Source organism: Entelurus aequoreus, linkage group LG14 (assembly GCF_033978785.1).
Source record: "Entelurus aequoreus isolate RoL-2023_Sb linkage group LG14, RoL_Eaeq_v1.1, whole genome shotgun sequence".
Lineage (NCBI taxonomy): Eukaryota > Metazoa > Chordata > Actinopteri > Syngnathiformes > Syngnathidae > Entelurus > Entelurus aequoreus.
This window is the reverse complement of record NC_084744.1, coordinates 12,170,850-12,190,622: the sequence shown is the minus strand read 5'-3', so window position 1 is coordinate 12,190,622 and position 19,773 is coordinate 12,170,850. Positions and strand designations below refer to the sequence as shown.

General features: G+C 41.1%; 2 protein-coding genes and 1 non-coding gene across 3 annotated transcripts; 1 reads left to right on the top strand and 2 right to left on the bottom strand.

Annotated features, from left to right (window-relative positions):
- Window positions 1-1,694: 1,694 nt before the first annotated feature.
- Window positions 1,695-7,963, bottom strand: rpl24 (ribosomal protein L24). The gene is made up of 6 exons (XM_062068930.1): window positions 7,882-7,963; window positions 7,680-7,755; window positions 7,320-7,430; window positions 3,774-3,910; window positions 3,598-3,658; window positions 1,695-1,828 (listed from the first exon to the last, which is right to left on the bottom strand). The coding sequence occupies exons 1-6, from the start codon at window positions 7,884-7,886 to the stop codon at window positions 1,748-1,750; spliced, it is 471 nt and encodes a 156-aa protein (XP_061924914.1). The 5' UTR covers window positions 7,887-7,963; the 3' UTR covers window positions 1,695-1,747.
- Window positions 4,057-4,238, bottom strand: LOC133665501 (small nucleolar RNA SNORA23). The gene has a single exon (XR_009828758.1). It is a non-coding gene; the product is annotated as a small nucleolar RNA SNORA23 (small nucleolar RNA).
- A 199-nt stretch (window positions 7,964-8,162) lies between the features above and the next one.
- On the top strand, window positions 8,163-19,378 carry cep97 (centrosomal protein 97). The gene is given in 12 exon segments (XM_062068929.1): window positions 8,163-8,317; window positions 9,652-9,794; window positions 9,871-10,029; window positions 10,103-10,204; window positions 10,285-10,398; window positions 10,476-10,642; window positions 11,636-11,800; window positions 11,899-12,077; window positions 13,890-14,442; window positions 16,454-16,529; window positions 18,665-18,922; window positions 18,924-19,378. Coding segments are annotated over 12 exon segments (2,142 nt in total). The 5' UTR covers window positions 8,163-8,283; the 3' UTR covers window positions 19,116-19,378.
- The last annotated feature ends 395 nt before the right edge of the window (window positions 19,379-19,773 follow it).

The following is a 19,773-nucleotide window of genomic DNA, read 5'->3' as shown; positions in this document are numbered from 1 at the left end:
GGCTTTTTTTTGCGTATGTACGTAACTTTTTTTAAATATATAAGCTTTATGAACCTTGGGTTAGGTGAACGGTCTTTTGGGCTGAGTGATTGTGTGTGTTGATCATGTGTTTGAATTGTATTGGCGTGTTCTATGGAGCTAGGAGCTAGCAGAGGAGCTAGGAGCTAGCATAACACGTACCGTACCGTACGTGCGCGTCACGTACGTAACTTTTTTAAAATATATAAGCTTTATGAACCTTGGGTTAGGTGAACGGTCTTTTGGGCTGAGTGATTGTGTGTGTTGATCATGTGTTTGAATTGTATTGGCGTGTTCTATGGAGCTAGGAGCTAGCAGAGGAGCTAGGAGCTAGCATAACCCGTACCGTACGTGCGCGTCACGTACGTAACTTTTTTAAAATATATAAGCTTTATGAACCTTGGGTTAGGTGAACGGTCTTTTGGGCTGAGTGATTGTGTGTGTTGATCGGGTGTTTGAATTGTATTGGCGTGTTCTATGGAGCTAGGAGCTAGCAGAGGAGCTAGGAGCTAGCATAACAAACACGCAGGTGTTATTATGCAGGATTAATTTGTGGCATATTAAATATAAGCCTGGTTGTGTTGTGGCTAATAGAGTATATATATGTCTTGTGTTTATTTACTGTTGTAGTCATTCCCAGCTGAATATCAGGTACCGTGAGTATGCAGCCTTGGCTGCTAAACATTCGATAACTTGACCGTATGTGCGCGTCACGTACGTAACTTTTAAAAAATATATAAGCTTTATGAACCTTGGGTTAGGTAAACGGTCTTTTGGGCTGAGTGATTGTGTGTGTTGATCAGGTGTTTGAATTGTATTGGCGTGTTCTATGGAGCTAGGAGCTAGCAGAGGAGCTAGGAGCTAGCATAACAAACACGCAGGTGTTTTTATGCAGGATTAATTTGTGGCATATTAAATATAAGCCTGGTTGTGTTGTGGCTAATAGAGTATATATATGTCTTGTGTTTATTTACTGTTGTAGTCATTCCCAGCTGAATATCAGGTCACCCCCGGCTCTCACAGCATCTTCCCTATCTGAATAGCTTCAACTCCCCACTAGTCCTTCACTTGCACTTTACTCATCCACAAATCTTTCATCCTCGCTCAAATTAATGGGGAAATTGTCGCTTTCTCGGTCCGAATCTCTCTCACTTCATGCGGCCATCATTGTAAACAATAGGGAACTTTGCGTATATGTTCAACTGACTACGTCACGCTACTTCCGGTAGGTGCAAGCCTTTTTTTTATCAGATACCAAAAGTTGCAATCTTTATCGTCGTTGTTCTATACTAAATCCTTTCAGCAAAAATATGGCAATATCGCGAAATGATCAAGTATGACACATAGAATAGATCTGCTATCCCCGTTTAAATAAAAAAAATTCATTTCAGTAGGCCTTTAAAGAAATCCGAGGGAACCACTACAAGGAGGCACAAGAGCCATGGATTGCAGACCCCTGGTCTAGTCATACACAAATGAAGGGGTTCAGGGACACATTAGGTTACGTAAGAAAACATTCAAAAAAATAGCATGAAACCTGCTGGAGCTGTGAAAGTGCATTTAAGATGTTAAAAACCCCCATACAGTGAATGCACTATATTTTCCTTCAGCAGTTAGTTCAATGTTTAGAATTTAGAACAAGAAAGAAAAAGGGCAAGATAGTAAAGTAGCCAAAATGAGTGTTACCCAAAATTGTTTTATTCACAACCAGAAAATTGGAGCCAAGGCTTTAGCGTTTGCCGCCAACACGGGGTGCGTTAACCTTCATGGGCTTGGCAATCTTGGGTTTCTGTGCAGTCTTGGAGGCAGCCTGTGAAACAGAATAATGAAGGAACATTGTTTAGGATAGACTTTATTTCACAATGGGGATATTGTGTGGTGGTGGTGCAGATTCCAAAAGCCCGCAAAAAATAAGGTGAAATCAAGAGGGTAAACACTAAAGAAAAACAACAAAAGAGCATGGAGCTGATGCAACCAGCTGCCATGTCAGTGGCGTTGTTTTTACATACAACAAAAGTAAAATTCAATTAAAAAAATAAATAAAATTAAGATAATGCAGAGCCATGATTATTTAGCAAAGTGGAGTATGCTGCTGCAATGAATAGTTCCAACAATATTTAGTAGGGATGTAATGGTATCAAAATCTCACGATACAATATCACAGTATTAAGACCCATCCATCCATTTTCTACCGCTTGTCCCTTTTTGGGGTCGCTGGAGCCTATCTTAGCTAGTGTGTGAATGCGAGTGTTGTCTGTCTATCTGTGTTGGCCCTGCGATGAGGTGGCGACTTGTCCAGGGTGTACGCCGCCTTTCGCCCGATTGTAGCTGAGTATCAAGACCACAGTACGATATTGTGGTTTATGTAAAAAAACAAAAAAATATTGGTAAAAATGACTGTGAAAAATGAAGTGTCAGGAATATTTAGGATAAACATACTTACTGTAATTGACCACAAAAATAATGCTAAACTGTTTTAATCATATTTTTTTTTAACAAGCAAGTATTTCTAAGTCCAAATAATTGTGCAGGAACATCTATTGTTCCAAGCAAATATTTCAAAGAATAACATACAATTGATGTCTTTGAAATAACAATGTACCGGTAAACATCCAGTGTAACAAGTGTAAAACAATGTACAGTTTAGCATCTTTCAACTTTTACATTATGGGAATCAGTGTCCTCTGCGGTGTTCATTTTTATATCAGTCTAGAAAATGTTTCTCAGAAAGTAAACTAACAATATCAGTTTTAATAATGTAAATACCTCACAAACTGATGTTTAGCTGTGACAGTTTATGAGGTGGCGATTTGTCCAGAGCTGCCAACGCCAGAGTGCAGCTGGAATAGGCTCAAGCCCCTCTGCGACATTGAGTGAGACAAGCGGTATAAAAATGGATGGATTGAGGATGCATTAACTAAGTAGCTTTTGAGTTCACTTGTATTTTCCACTGTGAATTTTTTTCGGGGTGATTTCCTGCCATGCGGCGAGACAAGACCAACTAGCTAGGTGTCTCCTTTGAAACACTAAACTAAAGTGGTGGACTTCGCTTTGCAGAATGCAGACTTTCTTACCTCTGCCAAAGAGGTTACGTTCTCGCCAGGGTTTGTTTGTAAGCAACATCATTGACAGTTATGGCCTTATTGAATGTCCAAAAACCCTGATTTCTTTAATCTAAGACGAGTACGAACACACTTCTTTTCCTGCTTACAGCGTTCCACGGCCCGCACCTTGCCGTTCCCGCGTTGCGCAGAAGAATCTCTGAGATGTAGTTTATATACAAACCCGGGCAACGCTAAAACACCCGGCAAAAACTACGCACCAAGTTTTCGTTTGATACCGTCACGGTATTATTACGAAGACTTTGAAACCGAAATACCACAGTATTTATAATACCGTTACATCCCTAATATTGAACAATATCAAGATACAGCATGTCAAGACAGTGCTGAGGGCTTTGCAGCCTACGACAGATTTTAATCTTCAGTTGTCCACTAGATGCCACTACTAGTCAGATGTAAACAGTACAGTAAGCTTATTAATATTATGCATAGTTAAAGGTAAACAAACCGCATTCACCTTGCTGGGAGCAGCTGGCTTTTTGGCTGCCTGCTTTGCCTTCTTGGCCTCCTTAGCAGCCCTAAAAAAGTAAAAATTTGTTACAGGTCTAAAATAAATCACCATGACAATGAATTAATATCTGAATTTCCATTCTACTTATAAAAGGCCCACCTACAACAGTTCTAACTTCTTACCTGATGGCCTGCTCTCTCTGGGCTTTGCGGACCTCAGGTTTCTGGTTCCTCTTGGCCATGATCTCAGCCAGGGAGGCACCAGTGATGGCCCTCTGGAATTTGACAGCGCGACGCGTACGCTTCTTGGACACCTCTTCCTGTTAGGGAGCAGAGCAATTATTTAACTCAACTAGAGAAAATACCAGGTGTAAGGTGTGTGTGGACAGTGGACCCTCCCAAGTCAAATAGTCAGACAATTTTACAAAACTCAGAATACAAATTAGTTTGAATGTTTAGCCATAAGGCGTGTTGGAGAATTTGGAGGCTGATCGATGGTAATTAGTCACGAATGACCATCATTGACCAGTACTATGATCTCCTTGTGTTCTATGGCTGCTGGTGTGGCGTGAGCGTTGTTGCACAGCCTGCAAAACACAGCCCGGCAATAACACATAACATGGACAGACACCACGCACACCGTCCACCTGCAGCCAAAATGATGGCTAATGTATTCAAATAGTGATCTTTAAGAACATGTTTTTAACTACTATGGATGAGCACACCATGTAGTGTTTCAATTACAAAATACTCTAATTTCCTGTTAAGTTAATCAAGGCCTGGGCGATGTAGCAATTTTATCAATTTATCCAAAAAAAATTGTTTTTTTTCTTTTTGCTGGAGCATACTTTTTGGACCCGGGAGCTTCTGTAGCTTCCACCGTGCCCCTTACTTATTTAGCAGATTCACACACCTAACAAAACAGTGCAGCAAAACAAACTTATTCCAGCATCTAAAACAAAGTCTCCAGCCGAGTGTGAGAAATGCAAATTTTTACAAAGAGAACAAAACCAAACTAAAAGGCAGCTCACTGTGGTGGAATCAATTCCACCAGGTATGTATGATGAGAAAGAAGCACAGTGCACACCGCCAAGATGTGTCAATGAAAAAGACTCCATTGACTTTATCCACTTACTGAAACTATTACTAGTCCTCGCAATGTTTTACTTGAATATTTGCATACAATGTAGGACAGAGATATATCGATATATTTTTAAACAAGATATGAATTGCGAAAATATCGTAATCCATCCATCCCATCCATTTTCTGCCGCTTGTCACTTTTAGGGTCGCGGGGGGTGCTGGAGCATATCTCTGCCGCATTCGGGCGGAAGGCGGGGTATAATATTAATCTAATTTATTTCACGTTAAAATGAGCACACCGCTCCCCCTCATGGGCTACTAAAGCCCCCCCCCCCCTTCCTCCTTCCAAGACGTGCTTGAGTCACGATTGGTTGAGATTAAGGCAAAAAAGTAGGGACAGGCCAATCAGAGGCAAGATGGTCATCGAACCAGGAAGGGAAAATCACAACAGACATCCCAAATGACGTCGAGAGAGTCTTAGAAGAGAAGAGGGAATATTCAAGCGGGCGATTTATATATTAAAAAAACGGGTGGAACATGGCAGAGGGATTCTCTTCTGTAGATTTGTCTTTTAGCGACGTAGACCACGTCCAGGAAACCCACAATGCGCCTGGATGAAACATTATTTTGAGTTGTTTACCATGCAAGCCCAAATCAAAACTGTTCCCGAGATGGCATATTGCGCACGAGAATCGCTGCCAAAAATGTATGCCTAAGTGAGGAAGATCATAGCCGCACAATTAAGTCAAGTCATTTACTTGGCGCTGACCAGAACCGTACATGTGTGACAATCCATTACATCGTCGACTGGAAATTAAAGAGTGCCTGCCTACAAATGTATTTTTTATCTGACTTTGATACATTTTGTGTATTATTTGCACAGCCTTGTTATTTATTTTACGTAGAAAGAATATTTTTCCATTTATGTTGTGTAATTCTGTTTATTTTCTGTGCTGTTAATACCCATCTTGACTAACCGGGTTAATAAAAGTACAACTGACTGTTTACAAGACAGTTGTCATTCACTTCAATTTCAGTGAATCTCGCTCAAAAATGAATATCTTTATATGTATAGTTTCACTGGAAAATACATCAAGATATATATCGAATATCGAGTTTAAGTAAAAATATACCGAGATATACTTTTTCGTCCATATGGCCCAGCCCTAATACAGTGTATAATACTACAACTTTATTTACACAAGTATTTTATTCAAGACAAAAGTTTCAAGGTTTTACTCTATTATTCTCAATGTTGGAGATTATTTATTTGCATGCAATGCTACATTTTGATAACAGAAGTACTTTATTCAAGAGAAGTGTTACGTTTTCACTTCATTAATCTCAATGTTGGAGATTTATTTGGATGCAATGTGCAACGCTACATTTTTGCTGACAGAAGTATTGCCTCCCAGAGAAAAATATTTTATTTAGTTCTTTGAAAACAATTCCATGACATATACAATTTAAATCTGGTCTAAAAAGAGATTATTCAAATTATACATTTTCTAAGAGTAAGATGCAGTGTCGTTTCAAACTACTGTATTTTTCGGATTATAAATCGCTCTGGAGTATACCTCGCACCGGCCGAAAATGCACAATAAAGAAGGAAAAAAACATATACGTCGCACTCGAGTATAAGTCGCATTTTTGGGGGAAATTTATTTGATAAAATTCAACACCAAGAATAGACATTTGAAAGGCAATTTAAAATAAATAAAGAATAGTGAACAACAGGCTGAATAAGTGTACGTTATATGACGCATAAACAACCAACTGAGAACGTGCCTGGTATGTTAACGTAACATATTATGGTAAGAGTCATTCAAATAACTAACATATAGAACATGCTATACGTTTACCAAACAATCCGATTAAATCTTCTTCCTCGTTGTCGCTCCTGGTATGCGCCGCTAGCGTCCTTTCTTTCTGCTGCTCGATCGCCATTTTCTGCTGCATTTTTCACTACGTCCATCTTGTAATCTGCAGTATATGATTTCCTTTTCGTGCCATTTTTGTTCAGCCCTTCTCAGTTTTTAGAAGTTACCGCCAATGTAGAAATGAACCATTTTTAATAGCTACGGCAGTAGCATATAGCAGTTAGCATCCCATGACCCACAATGCACTTCTGCCATGACCCTCCCCCGCCGAACTCTTATTGGTTGACGGGTGTGTGACGATTGCTGACATTTTGCTTCTTCTCTTCCGTTAAATTTTACGGTAATTTGTTAAAAATTTCACGCATAAATCGCTCCGGAGTATATGTCGCACCCACGGCCAAACTATGAAAAAAAACAACTTATAATCCGAAAAATACGGTACTAGTTTTTGATTAAATAAAATACAATCATGTTTTAAATTTCTCTTTCATTTGTACTCATTCATTTCTTTAAAAAGTAGGGGGAAAATGTTTTTATCTTTAGGCCATATGGCCCAGGCCTAATGTATTGATCATATACATTAGTTATACTGTAACACTGACAACATCTACTGTGAAGTTGTACAGTAACATTGTGTACACCATGGAGGGCTAACAGTCTGGATAAAGCAACTGCTATCAGAGAACTGGGATTAGGGTACACACTTAAATGTAACCGTAAAGAAACAACCATTATAAATTAAATACAAAATTGTGCTGTTACTTACAGATTGTCCCTTCTTGTGCTTGCGTCTGTACAGCACAGTCCAGCAGACCTGTCGAGGATTCCTCTTGGACAAAAACGCAGACTCGCACTTGGCATTCAAGAACTGGAACACCTTAGAAATTCACCAAATATATTTGTTAATATTTATTTACAGCGTTGAAATCTGAGCTAGCTGCAAGCTACGTGTGTGCTAGCAAGGATGGACGCTAGCATACAAGCCGCTTGGGCCTGCTTCAGTTTATAAAAGCCAATATACTATGAATGGAATATTACACACGCATATCATTTATACAAAACCACATAAATACTAACAGGGGTAAAAACAGTAGTGTACCAAATGGAGGACAGTGCTAACAATTACCTTCCCGTCTATCCTGGCGTATCGGCGGCCATGGCCGGGGTATATTTTGTACCCGCTGAAACTGCACAAATCGACCCTGGAAACAATAAATGTAGGGCATCGCTGTGAGAAACTACATTATTTGCACAATATAGGATCAATTTGGAGCAATGAAATATGTTCAAAAGTTCAGATGGAAGTTGATTGTAAACCGTAAACTCACTTCATGTCGGCGACGAGAAGGGCGCACAACCGGAAAGAAAGATGGCGGAAGCGGAAGTTGAATTAAGAGGTGACAAGTTTAAAAAAAATGTTTTTATTTTTTTTTGTTTCCGCTTTGTAACATTATTAATTGTGTAAATATATTTTTGTGTAAGATATTACACCCAATTATACATTAATTGTTGTTTTTAGCGTAAAGAAAATGATCGGTGGTGGAAACGACAACCGGAAATGTAGTGCTTCACAACGCAACATACTGTGCGAATTGTATGCGTAAGCACGAGGTGAACTGCATTTCCCATAACCCCCTCTGGTTACACTGTTTGGACTTCTTGCTAGCGACCGATTCAAGAAAGGCTGTAACTAATACAATCTCAACATCAGTCGTTTATGTAGCGGCACGATGGGGGTATCAGACTTAGAATTTGATACAAATGGTGAGCTTGTGTTTTAATCTAATCTCTATTAACATGTTTTGTATTCCGTGGTTAGCTAACGTGCTTTGAGTTCTACCGTTAGCTAGCGTCAGGCGATACAAACCATGGACGAAAACAACGACAGTTTGTATCAGAATATGGTGTTATATTATCCCAAAAAATATAATTTCTAAATTTTGGTCGTTTCTAACTTTATTTAGGTACATACGTTGATATGATCATGCTTGTTTTACCTTCCTAGTGGTTTCAAATACCAACACGACCTAAACGAGATAATTGTTGTTCATAACTCTGCTATGCTAGGTTTTTTTTCTTAGCCCAAAGCTAATATGATAACTAAAAAGTTAAAGTACCAATGATTGTCGCACACACGTTAGGTGTGGTGAGATTGTCCTCTGCATTTGACCCCTAACCCCCTGGGAGGTGAGGGGAGCAGTGAGCAGCAGTGGGGGCCGCGCCCGGGAATAATTTTTGGTGATTCAACCCCCAATTCCAACCCTTGATGCTGAGTGCCAAGCAGGGAGGTAATGGGTCCAATTTTTATAGTCTTTGGTATGACTCAGGGTTTGAACTACCGATCTCAGGGCGAACACTCTAACCGCTAGGCCACTGAGCAGGTCTACGTTTAAAATGCATACCACCCCGTTTGTTATAAGGTAGATCTTTAACATAACATTGACCATTTATTGAAATTCAGGAAGTCTCCAGTTTGAAGATTGGAACCTTAAACTTGTGGTAAATTCCCCCTTACATCTGCGCTGCTTTGATTGATTGAAACTTTTATTAGTAGATTGCACAGTTCAGTACATATTCCGTACAATTGACCACTAAATGGTAACACCCGAATAAGTTTTTCAACTTGTTTAAGTCGGGGTCCACGTTAATCAATTCATGGTAACCGCTCGAGATGGTCTCCTGCTGGCCCCACTATGGACTGGACTCTCACTATTATGTTAGATCTACTATGGACTGGACTTTCACAATATTATGTCAGACCCACTCGACGTCCATTGCATCCGGTCTCCCCTAGAGGAGGGGGGGGGGGGTTTACCCACATATGCGGTCCTCTCCAAGGTTTCTCATAGTCATTCACATCTGCGTCCCATTGGGGTTGTGAGTTTTTCCTTGCCCTTATGTGGGCTCTGTACCGCGGATGTCGTTGTGGCTTGTGCAGCCCTTTGAGACACTTGTGATTTAGGGCTATATAAATAAACATTGATTGCCCCCCGCGACCCCGAAGGGAATAAGCGGTAGAAAATGGATGGATGGATGATTGATTGATTGACATTGTCAAGTGTTAAGTTAGCCATTGTTTGTTTTCTGCCATGCAAAAGGACCTGTGGTGGATCTTTCTGCAAGAGGCATGCAGAAGCTCGACTCCAGTTTTGTCTGCTCTGAGGAAACTCACACTCTCATCCTGGACCAGAACCAAATCATGAAACTGGACCACCTGGAAAGGAACCCAGGCCTCCAGCAGGTGCTTTAACGCTTCATCCCTACCCTTGTGCGGACAGAGTCACAGCAATGTGATGATTTTTCTTCTTGGAATTTAGCTGTCTGTAGCCAGCAACCGACTGGTCAGGATGATGGGTGTGTCGCAGCTTAAAGAGTTGCAAGTCCTCAATCTTCCCAGTAACAGCATTGGCTACATTGAGGGACTGCGGGATCTGCCGAGCCTCAAATGGCTCAACTTGTCTGGAAATGCAATTAAGGTTTGAAAAAAAAGGTGGTGTCAACCCATGGATCAAATATGCATTCTATTGCATTTTTTTTTTTTTTACACAGGTCATTGAGCAACTCAACAACTGTGTTTCACTCCAACACCTGGATTTGTCGGATAATAGCATATCTAGTATTGGGGATCTCAGTAAGCTTGTGGCGCTAAAGGTGAGATAAGGATCATAATATCAACATGATGAATGACAGGACCCATCTTTTTGTTTGTGAATAATTCGCCACTTTTGCAGACACTACTCCTGCACGGAAACAGCATCACAACACTCCGCACCGTGCCTGCCAACCTCCCAGCTCATATGTCGATCTTGTCTTTGGCCTCCAACGAGATAACAGATCTCAACGAAGTAATGCTGAATATTAATAACACCTCCTTACTCGGCCGTATACGTGCTCACGGTTGTTGTCTTACATCCTCACTTAGGTGGCATACCTGGCGCCTCTCCAGGAACTGGAGCAGTTATCTATTATGAACAACCCCTGTGTAATGCAGACTCCTTCGCTGCCGCGTTACGACTATCGGCCGTATGTGACGAGTTGGTGCCTGAGCCTGAAAGTCTTGGATGGCTTTGTAGTGTCTCAAAAAGAAGGGTTAGTACTTTTTGTAAAATCATGTTGCTATTTCCTTTTAAATATAGAATACAAGAAAATAAAAGGGGCTGATGAACACATGTAGAAAATACATAACTAGGGCCGCTAAAAAAGGGACAAGCGGTAGAAAATGGATGGATGGAAGTAGTAGTTGTGGTAGTTGTTTACTAAAGATATAAACATGTAGAATAAACACACGTAGCATATTTCTTTAAATAGTGTAGTATTTACGTATGTACGCGTCATATATGATATATTAAGTGTGTACTAACTTCTCTTGATGCTGTATTTGTCTTTATTAAATGTTTAGATAGCATTTAGTTAAAAAAAAAACAGTTTAAGTAAATTATCACAGCTGTTTGTATATTTTATGGAGAAATGTAGTTACCGTAGATATAAAACTTTTTTTTTAAGTATTGATTTTAAGTCGATTTGAATCAAAAATCCATTTTGAATTGAATCGTGTGGTCCCCAAAGATTCACAGCCCTAATATACACATCATATTTTCTCAAATTTTGGCATATGCTCTTATTAGATGCCATGTGCCAATTAATATCTGATTGGGGAAAAAAAGATAAACAAATGCTGCCCCTTAGGAAAATAAATACCCGGTGGCTGTAACAAACTTTACTTTGACTACTGCTGCCATGTGACCACAGAGCAGAGGTGGAACCTGCAAAGCTGACATTTGGGTTCGAGTTAAAAGAAAAAAATGCAAAAGCGAATACAGTACATTTTTTTTAAACATTGAGCCAAAAATTTTAAAGAAAAAAAGAACAACAAACTAACAATATATATAAATATATGCTTTTCAATGGACAGCAATATAACCATATATATTAATTTTTATTATGTATCATCTTAAAAATATTTATTTTTATTTTCAATTAATCTAAACGTGCATCCCTAATAAATACAGCTCTAATAGACGCTGCTATGTGAGGAGATGTGCTGTTGAAAGTATTCTTTTGAACTTTTGTCACCATCACCAGACTGAAAGCAGAGTGGTTGTACAGTCAGGGCAAAGGTCGTTCCTATCGACCCGGCCAGCACGTGCAGCTGGTTGAGTACCTTTCCACCGTTTGCCTCCGGACCTCGTCGTCGCCCCTGGTGACGGGGGAAGATGCCAAACTGGAGAAGATCCTGAATAAGCAGAGGTTAGAATCTTGTCTTTGGGTTTAATGAAATACACGACAACTTGGCTTTGAATGGAAAATGGTGGAGTGGATCACACGAGGCCATTTGTCTTCTTGAGGTTCCACCAAATGCAGTTGCTGGAGGAGACCCGGGGAGAATGTCCTAGCCCTCCTCGGCCCACTCAGCTGGCTGTAGAGAAGACCCGTCCTTTGCATACATCGCCACAGCGGGGCGCTATAGACAGGAGGAACATGAGCACTCCATCACCAGCTGCTGTTCAATTAGACCAGGAGAAAGGTTAGTAGCAAGAAACGCTGATTAGGCTCTTTTTGCATGAACATTTACTCATATTTGTTAGTACTTTACAACTCGCTTAACTGCGTTTATTCTTGAGGGGTTAAAATGTACCAGCACATTTTTACAATAATGGTAGAATAAATGTTTTAATTCCTGATTGAATATTTTTAATGAAATGCTCTTGGATCAGAAATACTTTCTCTTTTAATGTTAGCTTTTTTTTAGGAGAAGGTGTTTAAAATGGATGAGACCTTTTACTGTCCTGCACCAGTGAATTTTTGTAACAATTGGCCATTTTTGCTAGTACAAAAATAATACATATTATTACTACTCAATAATAATCATGGGTTCCCTCCGGGTACTCCGGCTTCCTCCCACCTCCAAAGACATGCACCTGGGGATAGGTTGATTGACAACACTAAATTGGCCCTAGTGTGTGAATGTTGTCTGTCTATCTGTGTTGGCCCTGTGTTGATGTAGCGACTTGTCCAGGGTGTACCCCGCCTTCCGCCAAAATGCAGCTGAGATAGGCTCCAGCACCCCCCCGCGACCCCGGAAGGGACAAGCGGTAGAAAATGGATGGATGGATGGAATAATCAAGGGCTGGGCAATATGGCTGAAAACTGAATCACCAATTAATGTTTTATATCGGTCGGTATCAATACTTATTGTTTTTTATGACATATCAAGTAAGGGCTAGGAGAAACATTTTATTGAAAATGTAACCTGCCTCTGATTATAATCCACTCAGCTATCAAAGCAGAAAGGAAAATAAATGTCAACACAACCATGGAAAACGCTCAAAACAATTTAAACAAAATTCTAAAATCACATTTGAACACTTAACAACAACCGCTTCAAATGAAGGTGTAAGAAATGCTTAATAAAGTCTAACAAAATAGTGCAAAGTGTGAAAATGTAAAACATAGAAACCTGAGAAGAAGTATTTTCTGCAGGTTCTAGGGCTCTAGGGCAGTGGTCCCCAACCTTTTTGGAACCGCGGACCGGTCAACGCTTGAAAATTTGTCCCACGGACCGGGGGATTTTTATTTTTATTTTTTTGCCTACAAACTGTATTGATATATATTGATATATAATGTAGGAACCAGAACTATTAATAACAGAAAGAAACAACCCTTTTGTGTGAATGAGTGTAAATGGGGGAGGGAGGTTTTTTTTGGGTTGGTACACTAATTGTAAGTGTGTCTTGTGTTTTTTATGTTGAATTAATAAAAATAAAAAAAAAACTTGTGCGGCCCAGTACCAATCGATCCACGGACCGGTACCGGGCCGCGGCCCTGTGGTTGGGGACTACTGCTCTAGGGCAAGCGTGACTAAAGTGGTGTGGTATCACTGATTACGTGCGCCACGGGGTGACTACTGTCCGTTTTTAAAAATCCTAAAAACTGCCTTACTGCCGAGGTAAGTTTTCCAGTTTAATCGACAGTTTCTCTGCTTTCTGCAGCACTCATTTTTAGTTTCTCTTCTCACTCCATGCAAAGAATCAAGCGTGAGATGACAAGATGGCCGCAACCTAACGGGATAGTTGATACCGTTATGTGATTGACTGTTAGTGTGTCACTCCCACTCGCTGATCACTTCCTGCGTTGCTCGGTTACCAGAGAGCGAGTGCTTTCGATTTCATCCGGCCCAAAAATAAATGTCCATCAAATATCGATTACGTGTCAGGGTGTGGCGTTCATTTTTTTAAGTGCCCCGGCGATTCATTGAGGCATGGCATCTATTAGTGCGGAGACCGGTATTTGAGGAAATAGTGTGTTCTAAGTTTGATCGCCCTTCTTTCCCACTTAGCGGCAGAGGTGCTGTTCAACACCTGGGTGAGCTGCAACTCCTCCAGTGCATCACTGCCACACATTTGCAGCCCCATCAAGCTCGGAGAGGAGAGCCTCCTTTGTGTGGAGGACATGCAGACGGAGGAGGACAAACTGAACAGCAGCATTCTCTCCTCGGAGTCATCCTTCACGCCCGACCCGGAAACCCAACCGCCTCGCTCGGACAGCGAGGACGAGACGGAGACGGAGACGTTCGAAGCCGACTCCTTGGCGCCCAAGCGTCCCCCAACAGCAGCACCGCCACAGCGGCCGGACAAGGAGACGCTGGAAGAGGAGTCTGCAACCATCAGCTCGCCGGCGCCACACCTGGAAGGCCCCAAAGGTGAATATCTGAAATTCACGACAAAACAATCAACTTGTGAGGAGGCAAATAGAGCGGCGGTTAAAATCCAGTCGTGGTGGAGGGGGCAGTTCACGCGCTGTTGTCACACCGTGGCCAGAGAGGTCCGTGCTGAGATTCGCCTACGCAGGATGCAAGACCACATCGTCTTCTTGACGGACAAACTGGACAGGTACATGACTACTTACAAACCACAACTCTCTTTTTATCCTTTAAGGTGCCCCATCCTACTTTTCACATTTATGTATGTTGACTTATACTTGACATATGCAGTATATGCTGACTTGTACTTATACTGCATAAGTCAACATACAAGTACTGTATAAGGTACCGGTAGTCAACGTGTATAAGTCAACATATGCTGCACAAATCAACATAAGTCAACGTATAAAAACTGTATAAATTAAATTAAGTGTAAGTCAACTAATACTGCATAAGTTTATACTTATATGTTGATCTTCCACTCCATGTGAGACAGGCCCCTTCTTTGGCTATTTTTAAGACCCTTCTTAAAACCCATTTTTATTCACTGGCTTTTAACCCAGCATGAGACTTTAAACTGTTTTTAACTTTTAACTTTTTTAACTGCTTTTTATCTAACAAAATTGTTCTTAGGGTAATTTTGTATTTGCTTTTTAATGTGTATTTTACTTCTGTTTTAAATTTTATTTTTTAGTCTGTCCTTTGCCTTTATTTCTTTGTGGTGTACAGCCCTTTGTCTTTCAACTGTGGTTGTTTTTAAAGGGCTTTATAAATAAAGTTGGTATGGTATGGTATGGTATACAGTACTGTATACAGTACATGCCAAAAGGTTGGACACACCTTCTCGTTTTAATGTGTTTTCTTTATTTTCATGTATATGTGGGCTCTGTACCGAGGATGTCGCTGTGGCTTGTACAGCCCTTTGAGACACTTGTGATTTAGGGCTATATAAATAAACATTGATTGATTGATTGATGACTATTTACATTGTAGATTGTCACTGAAGGCATCAAAACTATGACACCTGTGGAGTGGAAACCATTTCAGGTGACTACCTCTTGAAGCTCATCGAGAGAATGCCAAGAGTGTGCAAAGCAGTAATCAGAGCACAGGGTGGCTATTTTGAAGAAACTAGAATACAAAACATGTTTTCAATTATTTCACCTTTTTTTTGTCAAGTACATAACTCTACATGTGTTCATTCATAGTTTTGATGCCTTCAGTGACAATCTACAATGTAAATAGTCATGGAAAAAAAAGAAATCACATTGAATGAGAAGGTGTGTCCAAACTTTTGGCTTTTACTGTATGTTGACTTATATATTGAATTATACTTATATGTTGACTTACACATTATAATACTTAAATAGTATATATTGACTTATACAGTATATATACATTTGTACTAATATATGTGACTTATATATTGCCTTGTACTTGTATATGTTGACATACAGTTTATGTTGGATTAAATATGTTGACTTACTCTTAGGCAGCACGGTGTTACAGGGTTTACTGCATGTTACTTCACAATACGAAGGTCCTGAGTAGTCCTGAGTTCAATCCAGGGCTCGGGATCTTTCTGTGTGGAGTTTGCATGTTCTCCCCGTGACTGCGTAGGTTCACTCCGGGTACTCCGGCTTCCTCCCACTTCCAAAGACATGCACCTGGGGATAGGTTGATTAGCAACACCAAATGGTCCCTAGTGTGTGAATGTTGTCTGTCTATCTGTGTTGGCCCTGTGATGAGGTGGCGACTTGTCCAGGGTGTACCCCGCCTTCCGCTGGAATGCAGCTGAGATAGGCTCCAGCACCCCCCGCGACCCAAAAAGGGAAAAGCGGTAGAAAATGGATGGATGGACTTACTCTTATTTATTGAAGTGGGCAGCGATGGAAAGATTTATTTGTTTCCAGAAAGCTAAAGACCTCCCTCAATGTCTTCTTTGGCAACTGACCAATAGCAACAGAGTAGGCGTGGTCAAAGGAGCAGGCTCTAAATTCTGTCGCCCACACAGAGAAAAATGCAGATTGACTGTGTCCAAAATTTGAGATTCATGTAGTCTTATTTCGTCCCCACTTGGACCAAACAATATTTCCCTGAAAAAAGCAGACAATAATTTATGACATCGAATGTGTTGTATCAAATAACATTCTGCACGTTTTTTGACTTGCTCTCAAGTGGTGCATATTTCAAATTTGCAGGGTGCAGAGGCTGTGCGAGGAGGAGAGGTTACAACGGCTGGTACAGGAGGACGCTGTCAGGTTTCTATGGAAACAGGTCAGACAAGTTACGTTTTAAAGGTCCCATATTCTACTACTAGGTTGTGTTTGTCCACGCCTGTCTCAAAAAGCACTATTGTTCACTTTATGCACTTTTTACATCGACACTGTAACACTTGTCCAGCGTGATAGATGCCATATATTATTGTAACATACCATGTGCAACACTGTAACAGTAAGGAGTGGGACAAGAGGACACAACACTAACTTAGCGATGTTTGCTACAATGTAACATTACACTTACATTGTTACATTTGAACAGCAACATAACATTAGGTTAGCCCAGTGGTTCTTAACTTTGTTGGAGGTACCGAACCCCACCAGTTTCATATGCGCATTCACCGAACCCTTCTTTAGTGAAAAACAAAATGTGTTATTTTTTTTTAAAATTCAAGACAAAGTTATGTTTTTTTTACTGGTGCACAAAATGAACCATGCATGAACATCACCTTGTTCAGAGGAACAAAACCAAAACTGCATGAACTCACAACAAATGACACACCTGCAAATCAGTGTGACTTCTGCTGTTGCCGTATCCATAATAAACCGATAGGGAGAAGTTTTTATTTACACAATTAGTCGGGTGTGTCTAGACCTCCGCGGCGGAGGTTGCGCCGAACCCTTAGGGTTCGATCGAACCCATTTTAAGAACCACTGAGTTAGCCTATTCACTAAAAAAAAACTAAATGATTGAACGTTCTGTAACTGACGGAAGAGCATTAGGCTTTATTTTAGGATGTTTAGTGAAGCCTACTTTTTTTTTTTTTTTACAAAGTTATGCCCTGCAAAATATTTATATAGCCCTAAATCACAAGTGTCTCAAAGGGCTGCACAAGCCACAACGACATCCTCGGTTCAGAGCCCACATAAGGGCAAGGAAAAACTCACAACCCAGTGGAACGTCGTTGTGTATGACTATGAGAAATCTTGGAGAGGACCGCAGATGTGGGTGACACCCCCCCTCTAGGGGAGACCGGATGCAATGGACCATCGAGTGGGTCTAGTATAATATTGTGAAAGTCCAGTCCATAGTGGATCTAAGAGTCCAGTCCAAAGTGGGGCCAGCCGGAGACCATCCCGAGCAGAGACAGGTCAGCAGCGCAGAGATGTCCCCAACCGATGCACAGGCGAGCGGTCCACCCCCGGGTCCCAACTCTGGGCAGCCAGCACTTCATCCATGGCCACCGGACCTGTGTCCCCCCCCTCCACAAGGGAGAGGGGGGCAGAGGAGAAAAGAAAAGAAACGGCAGATCAACTGGTCTAAAAAGGGGGTCTATTTAAAGACTAGAGCAGTGGTTGTTAACCTTGTTGGAGGTACCGAACCCCACCAGTTTCATATGCGCATTCACCGAACCCTTCTTTAGTGAAAAATAAAAACTTTTTTTTTTTTGCCATTTACCATTTTCAAATTCAAGACAAAGTTATATGTTGTTGGTAACACTTTAGTATGGGGAACATATTCTAAGTAACAAAGACTTAAAGTAACAAAGACTTAATTTAGAGTTATTTGGTTAGGGTTAGGGCCAGGGTTAGAGGGTTAGGGTTATAATAAGGCCATGCCGAATAAGGCATTAATAAGTACTTAATAATGACTAGTTAAGAGCCAATATGTTACTAATTTGCATGTTAATAAGCAACTAATTAATGGTGAATATGTTCTCCATACTAAAGTGTTACCATGTTTTTTTACTGGTGCACAAAATGAACCGTGCATGAACATCACCTTGTTCAAAGAACAAAACCAACACAGTGTATAAACTCACAACAAATTACACACCTGCAAATCAGTCTGGCTTCAGCTGTTGCCGTATCCGTAATACGCCGATAGGGAGAAGTTTTTATCTACACGATGAGTCGGGTGTGTCTTGACCTCCGCCGAACCCCTGAGCCCGACTCACCGAACCCCTGGGGTTCGATTGAACCCAGGTTAAGAACCACTGGACTAGAGTATACAAATGAGTTTTAAGATGGGACTTAACTTCTTCTACTGAGGTAGCATCTCTAACTGGATGGTGTGTATGTGTGCTTCAGAACACCATCAAAAAGTCAATGTTGCATAACGCAGCTTTTACCACAGTAATGGATCTGTGTGCATTATTAAGAAGAGTGCTCCCTTGTTTGTACCTCTTCCAGGCGCAGTCCATGCTGCAGTGGAAGCAGTCTGTAGAGAAACAGCTGCGGGATCTCTCTCACATCCCCGGTGGTCCGTGCCAGGCGGCGCCGCCGCCCCCTGCGGCTTGCAGCACCACAAACCAAGCGGCCATGGACGTCTCCTTCCCGGACTCGGGCTTCCAGACGACGGGCGAAGAGCTGGCGGCGCGGGAGGACGGCTTCCTGAGCAGCGGGACGGGAGAGTCGGTGACGACGGTGCGAGCGCCCCAGCCCAAGAAACGGCGGTGCGGACAGCACGGACTGCAGCCTGCTCGAGCAGTATGCCTCCTCCCTGCAGCAAAGGGAGGAAGAGGACGAGGCGCAGGAGGTGGTTAGTGATCATTCGGTGACATCGCGGCCTTCCTCGCCTGGAACGACAGCCATGCAAACAGGAGATGAAGTGCAAGACGAAAGGCACGGAAACTTAAGATGAGAAAATACCAATATAAATGATAATAATATCTACTGAACTCTGCACTTGTATTTATTGTTCTGTTGTTCCGCTCACATGCCTTTTTTACTGCACTCATGAAAGGCAAATAGATACTTTGAATGTAACTTTGTTTGACAGAGCATTCATTCATCTGTCAAAGCAAGCATTGTGATGTTTGTTCTAATTGTCTGCATCTACTGTTGCATTTCTTTCTTCTACCTCTTCGCCTTACTGACGTGTGAATAAACTGCAATAAACGCAGATCAGCACGCATGTTTTCACTGCATCGAGCGAATACAGACCATTCATTCATAAACAAAATCTTACTTTGTTCATCTTTGGTTGTGTAAGATGACCTCTGCTTTGAAAGCCTGCACATGCACAAAAGGGTGAAAATGTGTCCAAAAATGTAGCATTACTATGTAGCTTGTGCCATTTGTCTGACAAATATACAACAATTTAACCCCATAAGTCGAATTAACTTGAAATTTCTCACACAGCTCAGTCCTCTCCAAAACACCATTTGTTTTCCCAAAAGGAAATAATGTAAAGTGATATTCTCATATTGTAACTGTCGCCATTATTAAACGTTATGTAAGTGTAATGATGTAAAGTAAATGTAGAGCATTTACAAATAATTTGCGTGTACATTAACATT